At 40.5% G+C, this 21,118-nt stretch overlaps 1 protein-coding gene across 1 annotated transcript in view; it reads right to left on the bottom strand.

Annotated features, from left to right (window-relative positions):
* The window catches only part of LDAH (lipid droplet associated hydrolase), a 128,513-nt gene extending 112,431 nt beyond the window's left edge, over positions 1 to 16,082 (bottom strand). Inside the window, exons 1-2 of the mRNA XM_052809526.1 lie at positions 15,926 to 16,082; positions 10 to 168 (exon numbers count right to left, since the gene is read on the bottom strand). Coding sequence (XP_052665486.1) covers positions 10 to 168; positions 15,926 to 15,959 — 193 coding nt within the window. The 5' untranslated portion in view covers positions 15,960 to 16,082. The remainder of the gene's footprint in view (positions 1 to 9; positions 169 to 15,925) is intronic.
* Positions 16,083 to 21,118: the final 5,036 nt, after the last annotated feature.

Genomic DNA, 21,118 nt, shown 5'->3' with positions numbered 1-21,118 from the left:
GACCCTTACCAGGAATAATCATGAATAAGAGCCTGGGTAGATTTTTACTTTCATCTTTTGAGAGGTCTTTCCAGGGCCCACACTTCAAGACATGGGTAGCAGCTCCACAACAGTAGATAAATTCTTCATGTAATGGGACCGGCTCTTCTGACACTGACCTCATGTTTGCTGTTAGACAGAACAAGATACTGTTATAACAGGTCAGCAAATATTTACATAGCTGGCTCTTTGCTATTATACCTTCCCACAGAATAATTGCAAAAATACCCAAACAACCCTCCCCAAACAGCTGTCATCTCCAGTAAACAGAGGCTCAATTCAGTATTTGATGTTTGAATAGGTCACAGAAGTTGATACATGTTAATACTGTATGAGAGAAAACATCTTTTAGTTTTTGTCACAGAAATATATGGTGATGAATTGGACAATAAGATCTATTCTACCTTAAAGGCAAATAATTTTAAACTTCTTATTCACACTGTCCACTGAAAAGATTCAGCTGAAACGTATTCCAAGGCAAACAAAAGAAAAAATACCAAACAAACAGAACTACTGCATGAATGTCTTTGCGAGTTCTGTGTGCCTTAACTATGGGAGCACAGCATCACTTAAAAACAACCACCAAAAGAACCCTCAACAAAAAACAACCATAATAAAACCCAAAAGAAAATACCAGAGGCCAAAAGGAACATGCTAACTACTAGACTGCCTTCCAGTATTGGGTGGGCTCCTCATTTTAAGTGCAGCATAACTTCTCTAAAAATTTTCAAAGGATTAAAGGAGGCATCTTTGTCAGTTAAAGCTAATCAAGATTTGATCAATTCAGGCAAACATTTATGCTCACCTTTATAACTTTTCTTAAGTTATTTGGTTATCTGAATGCAGGGATGCGAAATAAAACACTATGCTGCCAAATAAACAATGCATGTTCATCAGTTCGTGTATTTATCATATAGGAAATTATTAGGCTGCCACTTTGGAACTGGCTGATTGACCAAACTCCCGTACCTCTCCTTCAGTAAAAAAGCTACTTCATCAAATTACTACTTATGAATTAAAAGATCATCAAGACGAACTAGAACATACACAAGCATCTTCCAAAATAACCATTTACCATTTGCAACTACAGGTGCAGTTACCAAATGCAGAGTCAGAAGCCTGCCCTTGTTGGAGTATGATCACACACGTGCATCACTTGGAACACACACCAGTACTTGGTAAGTCCACAAAGCTGTTTGTATCAACTTCAAGGGCTATTTAAGCTCTACAGAGTATTTCCAATCTTATAAGAACCACATTTCAGGCTTCTGAAGCAACAGATCTGGCTTAAACAGACTTGAAAAACTTGGTTAAATTATTACAGGAATAACTATGCATTCTTTATCCAAGACCATCTATAACGGAAAAGGCTGTCCAACTTTACTGTTTTCAATTTAATTAAATTGTAATTCAAGTCACACACAAAGGAAAAAAAAAATTTTAGTCTAATGACTAATCTAAAAGATTAGCCTTTAGTGTCTCTACCTAGTACACCCTGAAATATGTTATGATTGAAATATGTTATACAAAGAAAAAAGTGCAATGAGATAGAAGCCAAAAATCCCAAGATTATAGGCCAGCAATTCTCAAAAGGAACTCTCAAGGACTTCACACGCAGCCACTGCAGTAAAACTTTTTGGTAAGTCTCATCTTGAAATTAACAGACAAAAGTGCAATCACCTTTCATGTTATTCAAGAAGGTGATCTTTTCCGAGTTCAAAAGCCACTATTTCACGTATAACTTCTATAGCAGCAATCCATCAGCACATGGAATTAGGATAAATAAACAAAGTGAGAATATGATCAAATAAGATGCAACAAAAAAATGATATTACAATAAATCTGGATATTGTTGCATACCATCATGGTCTTTAAAACACCAAAAGCATCTAGTTAAGAATAACATTAGGCCTTTCAAATGTTTTTGCTTAGTGAAAAAGGACCATTCATTTTTGAGTACAAGGATCCAAATTCTACTTCCTAGTCAGTTTGTGAAGTTTTAGGCATGTAAACTGAAGCCTAAGATCTACAAAGTTTCCAGGACCATGGGGTGGGGGGCACCACTTTCACAAATAGTCACTGGAAAATTCTCAGTGCTACACAACTTGAAAGGAACAGATCTGAATGAAACTGTAAGTAATGACACTCGACTACATTTAAAAAGTACACTTGTAGAAACAACATTTCCTTACTTCCCCCAGCTTTAATCCGAAGTTTTGAAAGGTTTAAGTCAAAAAACAGGCAATGCAGAAGAGACAGATAATGTTTTATTTTGAATTAACAAGTACTACCTTCAAAAAATTGAGTAAAATACAAACAGAAAATGCTTCTGGAAGGAAGGGGGAAGTGTGGTTTAAAGCTTTCAATGACAGCACAATTCTCTAGATAAAACTTTTTTCCTGCCTCTCTACTCCCCCCCCCCCAAAAAAAAAAGTTCATTTAATGCCAAAGGAGACACCTTTACCACTTCATTATTCGCCATGTTATCGTCTTTAACTTACAGTGACTGGAACGTAAGTAATTGAGGCAAATTTTGTCAAACTATAATAAGGTATATTTTTCAATGCATTATTCCTGCTTTTATATCTTTATTATTCAAATAACAAAGAAACCCAGTTACATCAACAACCAAAGTAAACATCAAGCTTGTCATCCCTTTTCTGAGGTGTTTACAATCCAAGAAGCAAAAGTAACAAGTCCTTACCCAAGAAAGTAGGTTTTATACAAAGTTTCTGATCATGAACCAATAAAATCAGTTGTAAAGTTTCGTTTTGAATTGATTTCACTGAAAAACTCCAAATGGAAATCCCATAGACAATTCTTCATTCACAAATAGCATTTGCAACATAAGGTCATAAATTAAGCAATGAAAAAAGGTAGCTCAGCAATGCATTTTGGACTGGAGTGGTAGGCTTTTCGGGTTCACACAGACTCTTGTAGTAGCTTTGGTCCAGTTTTTAACTTATCTACTTCTAATTTCTAATATGCACAGCATTGCAGTACCTGAAAGCAAGAATGCACACTAGAGAAGAAAAGGTTTTCTGAAAAACTGCCCATCTCAGACAACCCCAAAAGGTTTCCTAGTACTAACTTCATGTAATATCTGAGGGATTTTTATTTATTTATTGTTGGGTTTTTAATTTGTAACTTTGTGGCCTTTAGTAATGGAAACAGACGTAAAGAGAAAACCAGAAAAGACAGTGGATATACTCCCAAGATACTACTCAGACCTGTTTTAAGATGAAATCAGTAATACCCCAAAATACCTCTGGATCTCCCTCCCTCTTCATAAATGAAGCTTTGAAGAACAGTATTTCCATTATAGGCATCTATCTTTGGCATGAATTGCCTGTGTTTCCCCTAGAAATATCTTAAGATGGCCTACCAATTTCCAAACACATTTAATGGGCAGCGGTCTTGAGAGATGAGAATCCTACCAGCTCAGTCAGCTGGTGGAGAGGGCACAGTTTGCACCGCAGCTCTAAGAAAGCTAAAGAGAAGACAGAACCACAAACTTCACCGGTGGGAGTTTCATGAGTCATCACAAAGGAAAGTAACAGAGCAAGAGAAAGAGAGGCAACTATGTAGGAAATCAGGCCTTATTACATACCATGCAATATTTTGTTCCTTCTCTCCAACCCCTGCCCATAAACTCTAAACATAAATGGAAAAACATTACAAGAAAGGCAGCTTCTGTCAACAGTACTTAATCTAGTAACAAAACTTCTGCTAGAACACATAAACATGGGCTTTGAATTACAGGGTAGAGCTTTAGCACTAGATTAACACACCCTTAACGTAGGTGTCTACCTGAAAGCAAACTCCTATTACAGGATAGAAAGATCTAGGTGACAGTATATGAACTAATTAGTGAATAACCATGGGACCAGCCACTAGGTTTCTACCTCAGGCTGAGACAAATCATCCCCTAGTTAGGAAAGCCTATAATGAGAACTTAGACATACACTTGCACTTACAAACCAACACATATATTTAGGTGTCTTACTACTGATCTGGACTCCACCTACTATCATTGTTTCAGATCAGAATATCTGGAAACAGAGTTATCTACAAGGAGCAGATTACTTCTGCCATATGACTAAGTCTCTTCATATTCATCTTTGGTTCAACTGACTCCAAAGCAAAATGCTAATAGTAAAACTAAGTTTCCTTTGGACACGTTGTGCTTAATTATTTATGCAACTGTCCTGATAGCATATTAACTGCTCCATCCTACACTATTACTTGGACTTGACATTTTATTTGAAAGATAACTTGGGAGTAACAGCATTTGTGATCTGCATCCAAAATAGTGGTTAATGAAAGAATTGTCACAGACTCAGTCTAACACCGCAAAATGCAACCAGAGTAAATTGATTGAGATTTGCCTAGAAACTATCCAATCACAGGACAGGACAAACAGGTTGGTGTACCTGATCTGAAGAATGATGCTGAAGTGAGAGATGCAATGGTAATCACAAGGGCAAAGATAAGTTACATAAAACAGTGGTGGAACCAAAGTAAAGGAGAAACAACCACTGAAGCAGATTTGACATATGAGGTTCCACAAAGCTGTAAGATAACATCCCATGGTGCCCATGGCCAGGGTTACTATGAGGCCACTTTCTCTCCTTTTTGATATGCCACAATGACTGGGGGAAGTGCCTGAAAACTGCAAAAAGGCAACCACCATGCACATGTTCAAGCTGGAGTGTGCATGGAGCTATAGGCAAGTCAGCCTCATCTCAGTTCTCAGAAAGCTGTCAAAGGAAATCCCACCCAAAGTTGTACCCACGCACATGAAAGCAACTGGGAGAACACCCTGCATAGACTTGGCGAGGGCACATCATGCTCGAATAACCTCATTGCCTTCTATGATGAGATGAATGGCCCAGTGGATCAGTGGAGAACACTAGCTGCTGTTCAGCTTAACTTGAGCAAGGCTTTCTACAATGTCTACCATAGTATTATTACAGCTAAACTGGTGAGATGTGGACTAAGTGAACTGTAAGGTGCTCTTGGGGAAAAAAAGATGACAAAAAAAGAAAAAACAAAACAAAACAAACACACAAAAAACCTACAACACAAAAAACCCCCATTAACTTACCTGCAACATCCTTCAAGGATCAATATTTGGCCCATACTGTTCAATGCCTTCATTAAATACCTGGACAATGGGACAGTATGCACTCTCAGCAGGTTTGTGCACAATACCAGATTGAGAGGGGGAGGAAGACACACCAACTGAAACACTGTGGGGGAGGGCTGCTATCCAACTGGATCTTGACAGGCTGGAAAAACAGGAACCACACGAAATCCAAGGGCAAATGGAAAGTCCTGCACCTAGAGTTCAGTAACCCAGTGCAGCACCACAGGCTGGGGGTTCAAAGGCTAGGAAGTGGCTTTGCAAGAAAGACACTAGTGGATAACAAGTTGAACATTAGTCAGTAGTGTGGCCTTGCAACCATGAAGGCCAAATGTATACAAGGCTGCATTAGCAGGAGTAGCCAGCAAATTTTGGGACATGATTATCTTCCTCTGCTTGGCACTAGAGAGACTGCATCTGGAGTACTGTGTCCAGTTTCGGACTCCTCAGTACAAGCAAGACATCAACGCATTGCAGAGATTCAATTAGATGATATGGATGCTGAAGCATGTGATGTATGTCCAAAGGACAAGGACCAACAGTCAAAAGTTGCAACAAAGGAAATTCCAATGACAAAGAGGTTTCTCCACACTCACAATGAAGATTATTAAATAATGGAAGAAGTTGCCAGGGAGGCTGTGCAATCTCCAACCCCGGCGATATTCAATGCTTGACTGGACAACGGTTTCAGCAACCTGACCTACTTTGCCCTTCTTGAGAAAGGGGCTGGACTACAGCTTAGGGATGACCTATAGAAGTTGGATGTATGTAAATTCATGAGACTGGCCTAGATACAACTGTAAGTGCCAAAAGAATTGGTTGATGCAATTGCAAGGCTGCTGCTTATCAAAGAATCATGGTAATTCACAGGAGCTCTTGATGGCTGGGGGTGGGGGGGAAGCCAGGAAAAAAAAAAAAATTCTAAAATCATAGCCATTTTCAATCAAGAAAGGTAAAGAGGAGCACCCAAGGCACTGTAGGCTGATCTGGTGATCTGGCTCAGCTGTGTCCTCAGAAAAATCACAGGAGCATGTATTCTTCTAATAACATAAAGGAAAAGACGTTAATCCAGAATAGGAAACCAATTTCCCAGTGGCAAATCAAGCTCCAGCAATGCAATTGCCTTCAATGATAAAATACCTGGCTACAAGAATGAGAGGAAAGACATAGATGTAATGCACATTGCCTTATTAAGACTTTTGGCACCATCTCCCACTGCCTTCTCCTTTCCAGGCTAAAGAAACACAGGCTGAATAAACTGACTCGCATAGTTTGAAAACTAGCTGAACAAGCTTAAAAGATAGCGAACTACTGGCTGTCAGCTGAATGTCAAACAAGTCAAGTAATCTTGGGTCAATACTGGAGCCTATAAGGCTCAACATTTTCATCAGAAACCTGGATGATGAGACAAAAAATGCAAACAATGCTAAATCATCTGGGATAGTGGATACAGCCAGAGCAGAGCTTCAATTCAGAGGGTTGCTTCCTTCAGAACCTTAAGGACTGGGCCAACAAATCCCTTATGATGCTCAACAGTGGAAAGCACAAAGATCTGCACCTGAAGCAGAACACCATGCTTCAGAAGCAGCTCAGAGGTAATTGGCTGAGTAGCAGCCCTGCTGAAAAAGATGTCTGCCGTGATGGATGCCAAACTGAAAGACAACAATGTGCTCTCAACACAGTAAGACAAACTACGTATCAGACTGAAATCCAAGAAGAGTGGTCAGCAGTTTGAGGGAAGTTACTCTTGCCTTCTATTCAACAGTCGTGAGGACATACCTGCAACACTGAGCCCAGTTTTGCTCACCCCACCAGGTCAAGATGGACATAGGGAAACTTGCGAGGGTCAAGTAGATGACTACCCAGCCTAGAGCACATGATCTCTAAAGAAAAGCTTTATGAACTGTGCTGTTTTAGTCTGCCAAAAGGATAAGCTGTCATTAAATAGCAACCTAGAGCTATGTGAAAAAGACTTGCAAAGATAGCATAGCCAAAGTTTTCTTTGCAATGGCAGATGATAAAACAAGAGGCAACAGCCACAAGTTGTGCCTTGACAGTTTAAGACATTACAAAAAAATCCTTTGCTAGGAAGGCAATGGAAGATTGCTAGGAAGGCAGTGGAACTTCTTTTGTTGGAGGTTTTTAAGACTCAGCTGGACAAAATAATAATTTTGGTCTGAACAGAAGGATGGACTAGATTTTCTCCAGTTTCCTATAAATGAAGTTTACAATTCTTATGGCCCTAAAATACCAGAAAGAGATAAAGGGTGAGGTGCAACAAGGGCATCAGCCAATTTTTCTAGTACCTTAGCAAATGCAGAGGGCTTCATGAATACAGTAGAAGACAGTAACTACGTCTATAGGTCAGAGAAAAGGAACCTAAACTAAATCAGCCCCCCAAAAACATAGGAAACTGAAGTAGATGTATTCCACGGATTAGCTGTACCAGCTTAAATAAAAAAGAAACACTGCCCTAATTGGTGAGCTTATGTGATTGAATTCAGTATCACAATGCAAAAAAAAAAAACCCTGGAAAAATTGAAAGCGAGATTCCTTCAGCTGCCTGCTATGCTAAGGCTCTAACAATTCTGCAACATTATCCCCAGAAGAGAATCATCCAGACCTGACGTAAGCTCCTTGATTTGCGGACTGGAACTAACATGCTCATAGGCAAGAACTAGAAGCAGAAGGGACAGACTGACCTATCTGGTAGAAAACCTGCAAAGATGAAAAAGAGGAGGAGAGTGGAACACAGGACGCCTAGATCTCATCAAGGATTTCTTTGGACAAACTACAGACAAACAGTGGATGCCAAATTTTCTACAGAAAAGCAGCAAACGTAGACCAAAGACTTTACAAGCTGTTGTGACATCAGTCACAAATCTTGACCAATTCTGTACAAGAAAAGCAGCAGCAGCAGCCAGTACCACATAAAACTGAAACATTTCTTCTTTGTACTTTACAGTACAATTCTCTGTCAAAGTCGTATGATGGCAAGGACCTGCCAGTCGCTTTCACACTAGTTCTGAATTAGTGAATAAAAACAGTTAGGTGTTACTTGTAAAAACGAGCAAAGCTAACAAGTTAACACTACAGACACACCAAATGAAGCAATGTAGCTATATGAAATAACCCAATAAAACCCAAACATCTATACTTAAGGCAGTTCAGAGCAGCAAGCTGTTTTTGTCTAAAACGAGTGAAGTAACTAGGCGACCTTATTTTCAGGGATCACTCCATGACCTAGCAATCTGATGCCTTCAATTTGTTTTGTTCCTGTGTCATTCCCCCCATGCCCCTCCCTCAAGCAGTAAAACAGCTAGGAGAATTTCACTGATGAGTGCGCAAAAATATCTGTGAAATGCATGGAAATGGGGTACGCCTTACTCATGCTTAGAGCTGTAACTATAAAAAGCTGAAGTGCAGAATGAAAACTGGCATCAGCTTTCGTTTCTGAACCTTGTACAGAGACACCATAAAGGGGACTGTGTATAGACCCAAGTAGGAAGAAACCTATTTTTAAGTGGACCTCCAGTATCATCACAAAATTTGGATTTCATTACCGCTAATAAACTTGTAGCAATCACCAAGGAAGTATATACTGTCCTGGTGGAAGGGAAGCAGGGAAAATAACTTCTGGGTATCAATTTTATACCAGACTAGTGGTCCCTTGTCAGTGCCAAACATTATAAAACCAGTTATTGAGAAAGACTTTCAGCAAAGCAGCGTAGGACTCACAAATCGAAAAACTGCTAGCTTGGAAAGGTCCAGATTTTGTGAATTCAAATCGGGCATAGATGGATCCCCCACCAACCTTGTTCCAACAAGGTGCTTTGCTCTGGTACGAGCAATTTGAAAGAGTTTGGGGGTAAGGAATCGAGAAATCAGAAAACATTTTCAGATCCCACAATAATACACATCTACACTGGTCTGGTGCAAAATTATTCAACAGAGAGGGTGGTCAAAACCCTGCGGAAATGGATTAGGAAGGCCCACCATAACTTTTAACAAATCTTTACATCTCACTGAGAGTTTTGGCTTTAAAAAGTTCAGCATGTACTAATGACTACAACAAAAAAATGGAGCTCTTGTTAATCATCATAATAGTTCTATCACAGCACTCTTGGTCTTGACTTCCACACTATTCTCAAAAGGATGAAACAGCAAATGAAAGACTTCCAAGGGAATGAGGCACAATGGCAACCTTTATGAAAGTAGTCACAAGCTTGAAAGCATCAACAACTGGTCTACAGCACTCAACACAGTCGGCAAGGGGATCTGACCTTTCATTGCAGTTCTGGCATGAAGACACTAAGTTTTATGTCTGGTCTCTTTTTCTTCTTTGGCAATCACAGACCTCAGTTTTTGTTTGTGCTGACGCTCCTTTAACAAAGGTCTCAAAAACCCAGTTATGCTTGCCCAGTGCTCAAATAGCAGAGTCCATGTCCCTTGTTACTAGGTAGATCAAAAGGTCCTCCATTTGCCATTGCAACTTTTAACACTCAGAAACATGTAGCACTGGAGTAATAGCAAGCATAAGCAAATCCTGAGAAGGATTTGGTGTGGCTGAGAGTCCCCTGAGGCTTCATACAATACCAGCAACTATAAATGTACCCAAAAGAAAAGAGACATGACATTCTAGAAGTGGAATATATTTTATCAAACACATTTCAGCATACAGTGGAAGAAGTCCTACATATTATATCCTGTCAAACTATTTAATCATACCCAGATGGTAACTTTCACTTCTTCAAAAGAGCTAAAGCATCACAAACTGTTTGTGAACTGTTCAGAGCTACCAGCACAAAAATGACCCCAAAAGAGTGCACGTTTGTTTTGTTTTGGTTTTTCTTAAAGTAACTTCATAAGCATAATTAAGGCACGGAATCCCACAGATTACAAGAAAGTGGTAGCTATACTCCTAGCAACTCCCCCATTTCCCAGTTAATGTGCAAGCCTGATCATAAAGCTAGTAACGTTGATGACCTGAAAAGAAATGAGCAAGAAATTAATTGCTTAAAGAAACAAGTGCACTCAAGGAAGTAACGATGGCTACATTTCCATGAAAACAAATAGGATGATTCAATTTGGTGTAATATGGGGTATTTTCTAGAACAGAAAATGGGATTTTGAGAAACTTTTTGGTCCCAAAGGAAGAAAAAGTTGTTCATTTGCACAAAATACTGAGATCTACTGGACAAATGAAGTAACTTTCAAAGACAGATTTCCCTCTACATACTGCATTGAAGTATTGGACCCAGAGGAAAATCTTGGGGAGTTTAAAACTGAAATCTCACAGAGGAATAAACAAGAGGGTGGTGTGCATGAATAACAGGTAAGTATAATAAATATAATTTAAATATATGTTCTGAGATTAGACTGCAATGTTAGCAAAACCTCATTCAAGTAAAGATAGAATTTCTATGTGAAAGAATATAAAAAGCTGCTGCTGAAGTACAATGTCTTCATGGTAAAGAAGCTTTCTAGGGAGAAAAATATGCCAGGTCTCCTCTGACCAGAAAATTTCACAGAAACAGCAGACTCATGTCAAGAGAATCTTGTAAATGAACTTTCCTAGCTGCCTGCAGGAAAACCAAGCAAAAAGCAAAAATTCTACATTAGAAAATCAAAGGGAAATAAATCACAGTTTGGAATGGACAGCATGAGAAAATTGTCACAAATACAGTAAAGTCTGCAAAGTACACAATTTGTTCAATTCTTTATTTGAATGTGGATTATGTTGAACATCAGTATTTTGGGAGCCACTGGGCAAAACTAACATATAACACCATAATTACAGACTGGGTTAAAATCTTGCTGAAGTTAGAGGTGGGAATGCTTCATGAACAAGAACCCATCATGCTTATGTTTGGATACAGAGAAAAGAAACATTAGTGGCCTTCAAACTTCAGCACGTATCACCACCCAAAACGAAGCACGTTCAAAATTGAACAGGTACGTGAATTATGTGGGAGAAGAGTTGACACGGCCTTTCACAGGGTATTGCTTCAATAGGAGAGAGAGAAGTAGCAGAATATACTACAAAAAAGTGAAAGAACAGATAATCAAGGACACATGCACGAGAAGAAACTGAAAATGGTATTAAGAGAAAACATGCACATGCAAATAGGTTTGCTTGAGGCCTAAGGGGTTTGGAAAAAATGCTTGCTCGCTAAACAAAGATGATGCTGCTTTGCCATTTGATTCCTACTACCTCTAGGGAAAACAAGAACTTTGCACCTTTTCAAAAGAAAAAAAGTCAAAGAACTATTTGGCTCTGCAACAGTATGTTCTATACTCTTATTTTTTCTCCTACATAAAAAAACCCCAAGCCCCACATTTCTGTTGCTCAGCCATTCAAGTCACACAGGTAATCTGGACAACAGTTAACGAAACACAAAAATGCAAGAATTTAAAGTAACGGTAACCTATATATGCATTTAAACAACAGCACCCAGAAGTTAAGCATTTGAAGAAACTTCCATCTTTCAGCAGCAGTAATGACAGCCAAAAGCAGTAAAAAGCAATTGCTATTTCATCTTTTATTAAATAACTCCTTTTCCACCTCCTATCAGGATAAGATTCACTACTCAGTGGAGAGCACTATTCTTTCTTTGTTCTTGTTATGTAAGGCAAAGCTCAAAGACCATAATGAATACTAGCAAGAAGCACATATCAAATAAAAAAAAAAATTAAACCAATCCAATTAGCATCAAGCTGTCCTTCATTTGGCTTCCCCCATCCTTTGCTGTGCTGTTCAGCATGAATCTCCCTATGGAACTATCCCTTATTTCTTTATGTTTCTTCCATATTTCCATGTTAGTTGTTCTCCCTTAGCCTAACATATGCTCTGAATTCAACACACTTTTTTTCTTTTCTTCCCATTTTATTATTTCAACTTACATGTGTTCTTACATCAACTGTTTATCTCACCTTCAACTTAGCTCTCCAGCTACTGATGGTTTTCTTGCTTTCTAACAAGGACATAAAAGAATTAGTGAAAATACTGTCTACTTACAGTGGACCAACTTACCAGTCACAACAGAATTCTCCAGTAATCTCTCAACCTGTATTTGCTGCTTACCACCTCCTTCTTATGGTTACTGCAGCAGCTGTACATTCTGATACTCATTTACTAACCTAAACAGGCTAGGAAGGCACTGCAAGCAGAGACATGAAAACAAATAGGCTGTATGCAGCTCTGTGCAAATGACAAGGAAAATCAAACAGGAAAATCAATGAACAGGAGACATAAAGAAGAGACTACAAAGAATAATACCAAATAGCATTAGATCCCTTTCTGAGTCACTACAGTAATATAATTGTCTATACTATTAACATGAGGCCTGGAATCCAAGTCCTTCCCAATAAGAAGCAATGGTGATGTTCACCATTCTGCTGATCAGGTGGATGGGACGGGGAGTTGAGCAGTCAGGCTGAAGAAAGCGGTGCATTAGCCAAAAAGTTTCCCCCAGAACCAGTGCTGCAGGAAGGCCTGCACATGTCAGTGCTCTGACATACAGGCCTACAGTTCTAGTAACAAGAGGATCCAAGTCAATTCATCATGCTGGAAACACTGCTAGCTTGTTCCTCAAATCGAGAGTAACCCTTGAAGTATCACTATTTTGCAAAGGGACCCAGCTCCTCCCATCAAAATAATCCCGCCAAACCCTGACAACACATAACTAGGTACAAATACCTAAACAAAGCCTGCGTTCATCCCAGGTGCAAATAAATAATCCAGTTATCACCTGATACCCGTTTTAGTTAGTACTAACATTTGGTTAGTGCTACAATTTCTTTTGAGAGGTAAAATTTGGGGGGTCAGATTTCCACAAAAAGTTTGTATCAGTTACTTTTTTTTTTAAATGAGAAACTTGAGTAAAGGACCTGCCTAAACAAAGGACAACAGGAACAGGATCTAAACAGAAGCAGGAGATGAGGCAGAAAAAGGAGAGAACCAAAAGAACAGCATGGTTACTAGCAGCATGAGGAGGAAGGGAGAATACTGAGGAAAAAAATCCTGCTATACTTGGAGTTGCAGCATCTCTGGTTAGACGTTGTTCTGACACATCAGGACTACCTAACATATGGTAACAAGGCACTTACCACACAATGCACAGCTGCATTAGGTGGTTGTGCAATCCTAGCTAGGTAAATAAGCAGTTGTCTCATTCATTTTACTAGTCAACTATGTACTCAAGCTAGTATTTTGGTGTGAAATCCCAGATTTGTTTCAAGCTTAAGACTCTGTTAAGTACAGACCTTTCATACTACACATTTGTTTCCTATTATGAATATTCTTTTATCAGAATGACTGACTTCCCCAGTTAACCTGTTTACAAACCTTACTGGACATCTAAGTATTGTAACTCAAAGTGTAGGCTGGAATCAAATTTAGTCAAGGACTTTACTGAAAATTCACAGTATTACACAGTGGTTTGTCAAGAGCAGAAAAAACATAGTTATACCGCTGTTAAGAGCATGCCCCATTTAAATACACAAGAACTACCTGTCCTTCATATCCTGCATGCATGTTGTCTGCACAAATGCATGCACAACACCACTAAAGCTTAAACACTGAAATTCTGCTCCAAATACTTGGTAAATATAACCTAGACATTATTCAAAATGAGGACCACCCCTTTTTGCAGACAAGGTGCCCACATGATGATAAATCACAATTATAGAAAAAATGTAATTTAAAGGAAATCAAAGCTATCAATATAAAAAACCCCAGTAAGATCAGTGCTACTAGGAAGCTTTAGAGTAAATCTTGTCAAATTTACTGTTAAGTTCTTTGGCTTGGCAGTCATACCGGAAATTTTGTTTTACCATTACCCTTATACAATTTATTGTAATTGCCTTTGTGAATCACACGAAGCAGATAAATAGGTAATAACCCATCAGTGCCTCTTCTAATTTAAAAAGGAGGAAATATCAAATAGAAGTAGCAGAAAGCATGTTCAAAACCAAGAGGTGCCTCCTGAGTTAGTGGGTATTTGACCCACAGAACCACTTGAGGCTGGATATTGCAAACACTAGAGCTCCACATGGGTTGAAGGCAAGGATTAGTTGATAGAGAAGGAATCCACTGTGGAACTTCAAGTCTTCAGTACATCTGTTCCAGAAAGTTCCTGGGCTGCACTTTGTTGCAGGCTGAGTTGATACTCACAGAGCTGGACGAGGTAAAAGAAGAATCATATACGTTTGCCTTTTTCACAAGCATCTGCTTAGGGTACCGTCAAAGATTCTTGAAAAATCACTGACTTCAATTGCTTGTATACAATCCTTGCAGTAATTTCATGACAGGAAATATTAAATGCTAGTTCTGTAAATGTGACCACTTCCCTCACTGACATCATAAGAAAGCGCCACAAGAAAATAGGGAACTGCAATAATCCTTATTAATAATTGAAGGCTTCTAGTCTCCGAGACACACAGAATACAAATTCATGTATTGATTCTGCAACAGGTCCATGCGGATGTACTCTTAGACCTTAACTGGACATCATAAAGTCCCAGAGGGCCAGGAGTATATTGTACCTTAAAAAATAACGGTCTGCATCATTCAAGTCATTCAAGTCTTCTGATGATAAGGCTTTAATATTATACTTAAGTTGCAAGAAAATAAGCCGTTTCATCATTTTTACAAACACAACAAAATAGTTACCAGTGAGAAAGCCCTCGACAACTGTCATACCTCAACAGTGCTTCATCATTATCTTAATTTCTTTAACCGTACATTTCCATGCCAGCATTTACACCGCTTCCTGAACTCGCTGCTCACCTCCTGTCTGGAGCAGGCATTTCTTCTCTTCTGTAGCAGCTACCTTCAAGCCTGTATTTACTAACAATGACGATGCTCTGGGACCAGCACTAAGAACAAAGCTGACAGACAGAGGGTTCCTGAAGGAGGGTGTGTACACTCACTAGACTCTCTGCTTTTCCAAACCAATTATTTCCTCTATTAAGAGACACGTCTTCCCACTTAAAAATCTCATCTCACTTTTAACTTCTAAAAATTTACGATCTTATTTTCCTCACTTATAGGCCCTTCAGGCCATGGACTTTTTCTTCCTACCTGTTTTATAACTTGCCGCTTAGATAACAAGCGTCAGTCAGCTCCAAGAGATGCTTCACAGGAACAAGTACTGACATATAGGAAAAAACACCGCAAGTAGCATCACCGCAGTTATTTTCTGGAAAAGGAGACACTGCTTAGGACTTGTTTCTTGAAGTCTCCTCCCCATCCAAGGAAAGAAGAGCCAGGGGAGCACGTACAAAGCATCTTTTGCTGCATGCGATGTGCTACTCCATCCTTAACCTTACGCCTCGAAATCACCAGCATTATTTAGCGGGGCACGGTTCTATAAACCGGACTTCTGCACGGCCATTACATAAGGGCTCGGGGACACTTCAGTGCTCAGCCCGGCACCGCCTCAGCCCCGCCGCCGGGTTACCGCCCGCCGCAGCACACAGCAGCGGTCGGTGTCCGGCAACCGGCTCGCCGAGGCCCTAGGCGCAGGGCCGCTAGCGGCGCGACTCTCGGACCCGACACCGCCCGCCGGGCGAGGGGAGGGAAGGAAGGGAGGGAAGGAAGGGCCCGGCCGGCCCCGCCGCCCCGGCCCACCGCCCGCCCTCGGCGGGGGCGCAGCCCCTCCGCGCTGCCCCCGCCCCACACGGCGCCGCCCGAGGCGGCGGGCTGCGGAGAGACCGCCGCGCCGCTGAGGCACGTACCTTCCCCCTCCGCAGGCTCCCCGACACCCAGCATAGCGGCGGCGGCGGCGGCGAGGCAGCGGCCGGCGCCCGCGACGTCTGCCGAAACCGGGCGGAAGCAGCCGGCGAGGCCGCGCAGGGAGGGGGCGGGCGCGGCGGCGCCGCTCCTTCCGCCTGGGCCGCGCGGGGTGGGCTGAGGGCAGCGCCGCGCCGCCCCGCCTCCCGCCTCCGCCGCCCCGCTCCGTGAGGGCGGCGGCCCTGCGAGCCCCCCTGAGGAAAGAGGGCGGCCCTTGCGAGGCAGCCGTCCTGGGCAGCGCCTCCGCTGCCTGGCGGCGGGGCCCCTGGGGCGAGAGGGCGGCTTTTGCCGCCGGAGCGGTGGCCGGCGGCCGGCGGGGCCGCCCCGGCCCCAGGCGAGGCGCCGAGCGAGGGCCGGCGGCCGTCTTCCGCTGGGAAAAGGCGGGAGCAAGAGCTCAGTTCGCGCGTCTCGGGGGTTTCCTTCAGGTTCTGTCATTCGCGCTTGCCCAAACCTCACGGTTTCTTTGGGAATTCTGGCAAAGGGAGAAAAAAAAAAAGGTAGTTTTGAAAGAGGAAAATAAGCTGGGGTGCTTAGAAAAAGGCAGGGAAAGGGGTAGCAGAAGCACAGACTCGTCCTTCAACGTGGTTGAAGTTGCATCTGAATGAGGAAACGACCTGGGCACCTGGAGCGTTACACCACAGTACAGCAGGCCCCCCAGAAAAAAGATTTTGGGGACCGACTTGCAAAAGACATAAAAAGTAGCAGTAAATCCTTTCTCAGCCCACCAGGATCCTGCCACAGAGTCTGTATGTCCGCTAAATAAGGTGTGAAAGGAGCTCAGGGAAGATAAGGCTGTAACGAAAAAACTAAACCCCATGCTTGTCAAAGAGGACCTTCGGGAGGTTTTCATGCTGAAGTGCTGCTTTTTTAGAGAAAAGTGTTGGAGGAGCAGTTTCCTGTTGGAAGTCATGGTAGAAGGTAGAAAGAAAATAAATTGAATAATAGGAAATTGGCAAGATCAGATGGTGTTTATCCAGGACTTACAGAGGGATTTGGGCATGAAACAGTCGGACAGCTGAGCGTGCCATGTAACCACATGCTACGGACGGCATTGGAGGACCGGGGAGTGCTGCCTGTAGCCAAAACCTGAAAGGCTCCAAGAGGAGCCCCTAAGGTCCATGCGCATGTTGATCAAATCAGTGGGAAGAATAACAGAGACGAGTGAGTGGAACAGGAATAAATACGATGCACTGGAGAACCATCAGCATTGTTTTCTGTGGAGGGACATCGTGCCTCGGAAATCTGTGAGAGTCTTTGGAGGAGTCAAGTGACCACACCTGGCCAAGGCAAGCTGGGTCCATGAACTTGGATTTCCAAAAGGCATTTGGGCAAGAGCTTTTGTCAAAAGTTCTTGGAAGACTCAGCAGTCATGAGATAAAGGTTACAGCCTTCAGATGGATGGATACCCAGTGAGAAGATAGTAAAGAAAAGGTAGGAATCAATTACCATCTTTTTCAATGGATTGGTGTAACAGGTAGGGTTGTACAGGAATTTGTGTGAAGATCAGTACTGTTCAACATACTTGTAAATAGTCTGGAAAAGGGGTCAGATAGCGGAGTAGTAAAATCTGTTGTTCAGTATATTGTTTTACTCAGTAAAAATCATTGTCAGGTTGCAGAAGGACTTTTGAAGTCCTACTGAGAGCAGTAAAATGATAGACACGTGTTGACGTGTGAGATAAAACTGAGTGTTTAGATGGAATAAAAGGCTCTTAACAAATGATTGCTGTTCACGAGCGAGACCTTGGAGTCACAACAGATGCTCTATGAAATCTCAGTGCTTTGTGCTTCCAGTGGTCAAAATCAAGTAAGATTTAGTAACCATTTGGAAATGGATGCCATAATTCTCACTCTGTGATGGTGATGTGCTCACTGCTGGGATGGGGTCTGCAGGTCTAGCAATTCACACCGCTCAGAAAGGCCACAGTAAAGCTACAAAAGATACACAAAGATGTGACAAAGTTTTTCACAAGTCTGAAATTCTTCCACACAGCACTAAATAAAATGGAAGTCGGAAGACAAGCTGATGGGGGAAATAATGACAAAAGCCTATACAATGGTTTGTGAAACTGAGTTGGATGGACAGTGATTCCTCATTGTAATTTCTAATGCAAAACCTGTGGAAAGCAAATTAAGCTAATAGGCAGCCATTTCAAAACAAAAAGTATTTTAATGTAGTATTAAACTTCATTGGAAACATCACAGATTCCTAAAAGTTTACAGGGGTTTGCAAAAAGATAAGGCAGATTTATGGAAGGGGAATCCATCAGGGGCTATTAAACATGAAGATGCTGTTTAAAGGTTCAGGAAGCCAGGAGAGCCATCAGTCTTCTGGAGGTTGTACCAGGGAAGTAGCCCAATGTGCTTGCCCTTTCCTTGGCACCTACTGTTGGATGCTGTCAAAGACAGAACAGACTGTTGGCCTGATCTGATACAGTTTTCATGTTCCTATTTGCAACTAACATTGCTTTTTTCTGAAATTCATATCAAGTCCTGCAGTTCATTTCTTATTCCAGAACTCAGTTTATCTAATGTGCATTTAAAATATCAAAGGGCCATCTAGGTTCTTGAGGTACTGTTGATCAGAGTACACCATTTTATTAAACTGTTTATAAAACTTGATTGTCAGCAGCAGGTAGGCTCATGGGTGAATATTAAAATAATGACTACATGTATTACATTTGATATGAACTAGAGTTGGTAATATCCTGCAGTGCAGGCCAAAAAATACTTTCTTTCGCTGTGTAGAAGAGTGAGGCGGTTTGCCCTGGTCTGTTCTTGATGGACGTTCAAAGGAATCAGAATTCCTCAGCTCTGTCCTGGATTTTACATGTTAATTTCTGTTCTTGAAGAAATCATTTCAATGTTTTGACATTCAGGTTCCCCACTTAAAAATGTTTATAAAAACAGCCTAAATCATAATGGTTAGATGCAAATTTCAAGGTTGCTGGCATTGCCTCCTTCCCTGCAAGAGGATCAACATTAGCCTTTTGCTCAGCGATTTGTGACTTGATTGCTAGTTGTGATGAGGGCAGATGACAGAAAGTGAGAGGAGGCGGTTTGAATGGTCAACCCAGCATGATCATGCCAATATTTGGTTCATCAGTGGCTGTGATGTAACTTGGCTGGGCTTATTTTCTTACATTTATTTTAATAGTTGAGAAAATTGTTAGTTGTCCTCACAGGAGAAGTATAAGCCATATTTTTATGTGTGGTTGGTATGTGTTTTTTAGAGGGCAGGTTCTCAGTGACTTTTAATTTCTTGAATGAGACCATAAAATTGCTGATTAGCATGAATTTTCATAGTGGTTTCCCTTGGGGAAGGGACTGCATGAACAACTCTTTCACTTGGCATGAACCACAGAGGGGTGGCTTAAACCATCTCATGTGTGTTTTGATCCAGGATTCTGTGATGCATTTGCATTGCTTAAGACATTGCTCATATGCACTAATATTTTAGTAGTAGTAATAATAACAGTAATAGTTCGGTATAAGCTTTGTTGATTTGTTTTCTGTCTTGATATTTGTAATGTGCTTTTTTTGGTAGGTATTCTTTGTGAATTAACAACTAACTTTATGGATTACAGACCTGTAGTTGATCTGGGTGTTTTAATGTAGTAAACAAATAATGAAAATACAGGTTAATCAAACCAGTGTCTGAGCTAAAGAATCAGTAATATAGTGGCAGAATGTAAGTAAGTCAATAAAGCATGTGAAGCAGGTGTTTTGAGAGCAACATGTTTTGTTTAATATCCCATCATTTGAGCTCATCACTTGTGTAGCCACTGTGTACTCAACTATGACATTAGGCAGTCATTCCTTTCATCTCCATAACTGATATTTAGATATGTGTTTTCATCAATTATATCCTCACATAAGGGGGAAAATCTCCTTAACCCCTTAAAATCATCAGTTCTCCAGTTTCTGAACTTACTTCTTAAGCTAAATTTCTATGTATGATGTAGGAATCAAAGATTTTGAATCTTTGCAGTGTTCAAAGATTTCTTCAAAGATTCATTATCATTCAGTCTGGAGAATGTATTTTCAGGAAATCACAAATTGTTCCCAATTTCTGTTTGTATAATTTATAAGTTTAAGAGTAAAGTGGGACAGTATATATGAATACATACATATGTATCTACCAGACACACCTAATGATTTATTATTTTCAGTGGATTATCTGTAAATATGATCTTTAATATTCACCAAATTATATAAATACCTTTACTCTCTAGGTCTTTGTTTCTTCTGTTCTCTGGTGCTTTGAATTCAATGGAAAGGTGTTTCTGGTCTGTGTGGCTCCTCTTTGATGGACTCACAGAAATAAATGTAATAAATTAAAGGTGATAGAGGGAAAGGTGATGCCAAAAGGGTAGCCTACAGTCAAGACAAAAGAGTTCAGTGATGCCTTTACAGTTAAAACATTAGTCTTCACGTTGCTAAAGCATGGTATTTTGGGAGACAGTTTACTAAATGTAGAGTTACAATAACAATAAATAGGATCTGTCACAGGACACTGATATAATTCTATTTGAAGTCCATATGTCTGCAGTGTCGCTAATATTTTAAATTACCTGTTTAATCAATGGGAGAAAGAAAGGGTTTCTCTGCATCTTTATGTCCAGCTTCCATGACAATTTTTTATTTATATACAATCCTGTTTTGGGGTTTTTTTTAAATTATGTTTCCTGTTCTGTGAACACACACTGCACTAGCTAAATGGAGACGTTTGACTGCACTGGAAAGGCAAGCAACACATTGCAATCTTTGAATTCTGAATAGAATTTTGGTAGACCTATTCACTGCCTCAGAATTAAATATCTCAAACCTTTATATAACTAAGATCTTAAAATTCAGAATTTAAAAATATACATGGTTCATATAAGTATTTAGATTGATCATGGAAGTAGATTTTACACTGAACAATTCAGCTATTGTGTGCATACTCATTTTGTCTGTGGAGAATTTTTCGGAAGTATGTAAAATAAATTATTGGTGGTTTTCAAATTACGTGGTTTTTTTATTACAGAGCAGTTGGAAATGCATGTATTTTAAAATTATGAGTTAGAAGTGATGTCCTAGAGACAGTGAAATGTTTCAAAAAGTAGTTGCATCATCAGTTCCCAAAACAACTGAAAC

This window comes from Harpia harpyja, chromosome 15 (assembly GCF_026419915.1).
Source record: "Harpia harpyja isolate bHarHar1 chromosome 15, bHarHar1 primary haplotype, whole genome shotgun sequence".
In the NCBI taxonomy this organism is placed as follows: Eukaryota; Metazoa; Chordata; class Aves; order Accipitriformes; family Accipitridae; genus Harpia; species Harpia harpyja.
This window is presented reverse-complemented; position numbering and strand designations above follow the sequence as displayed.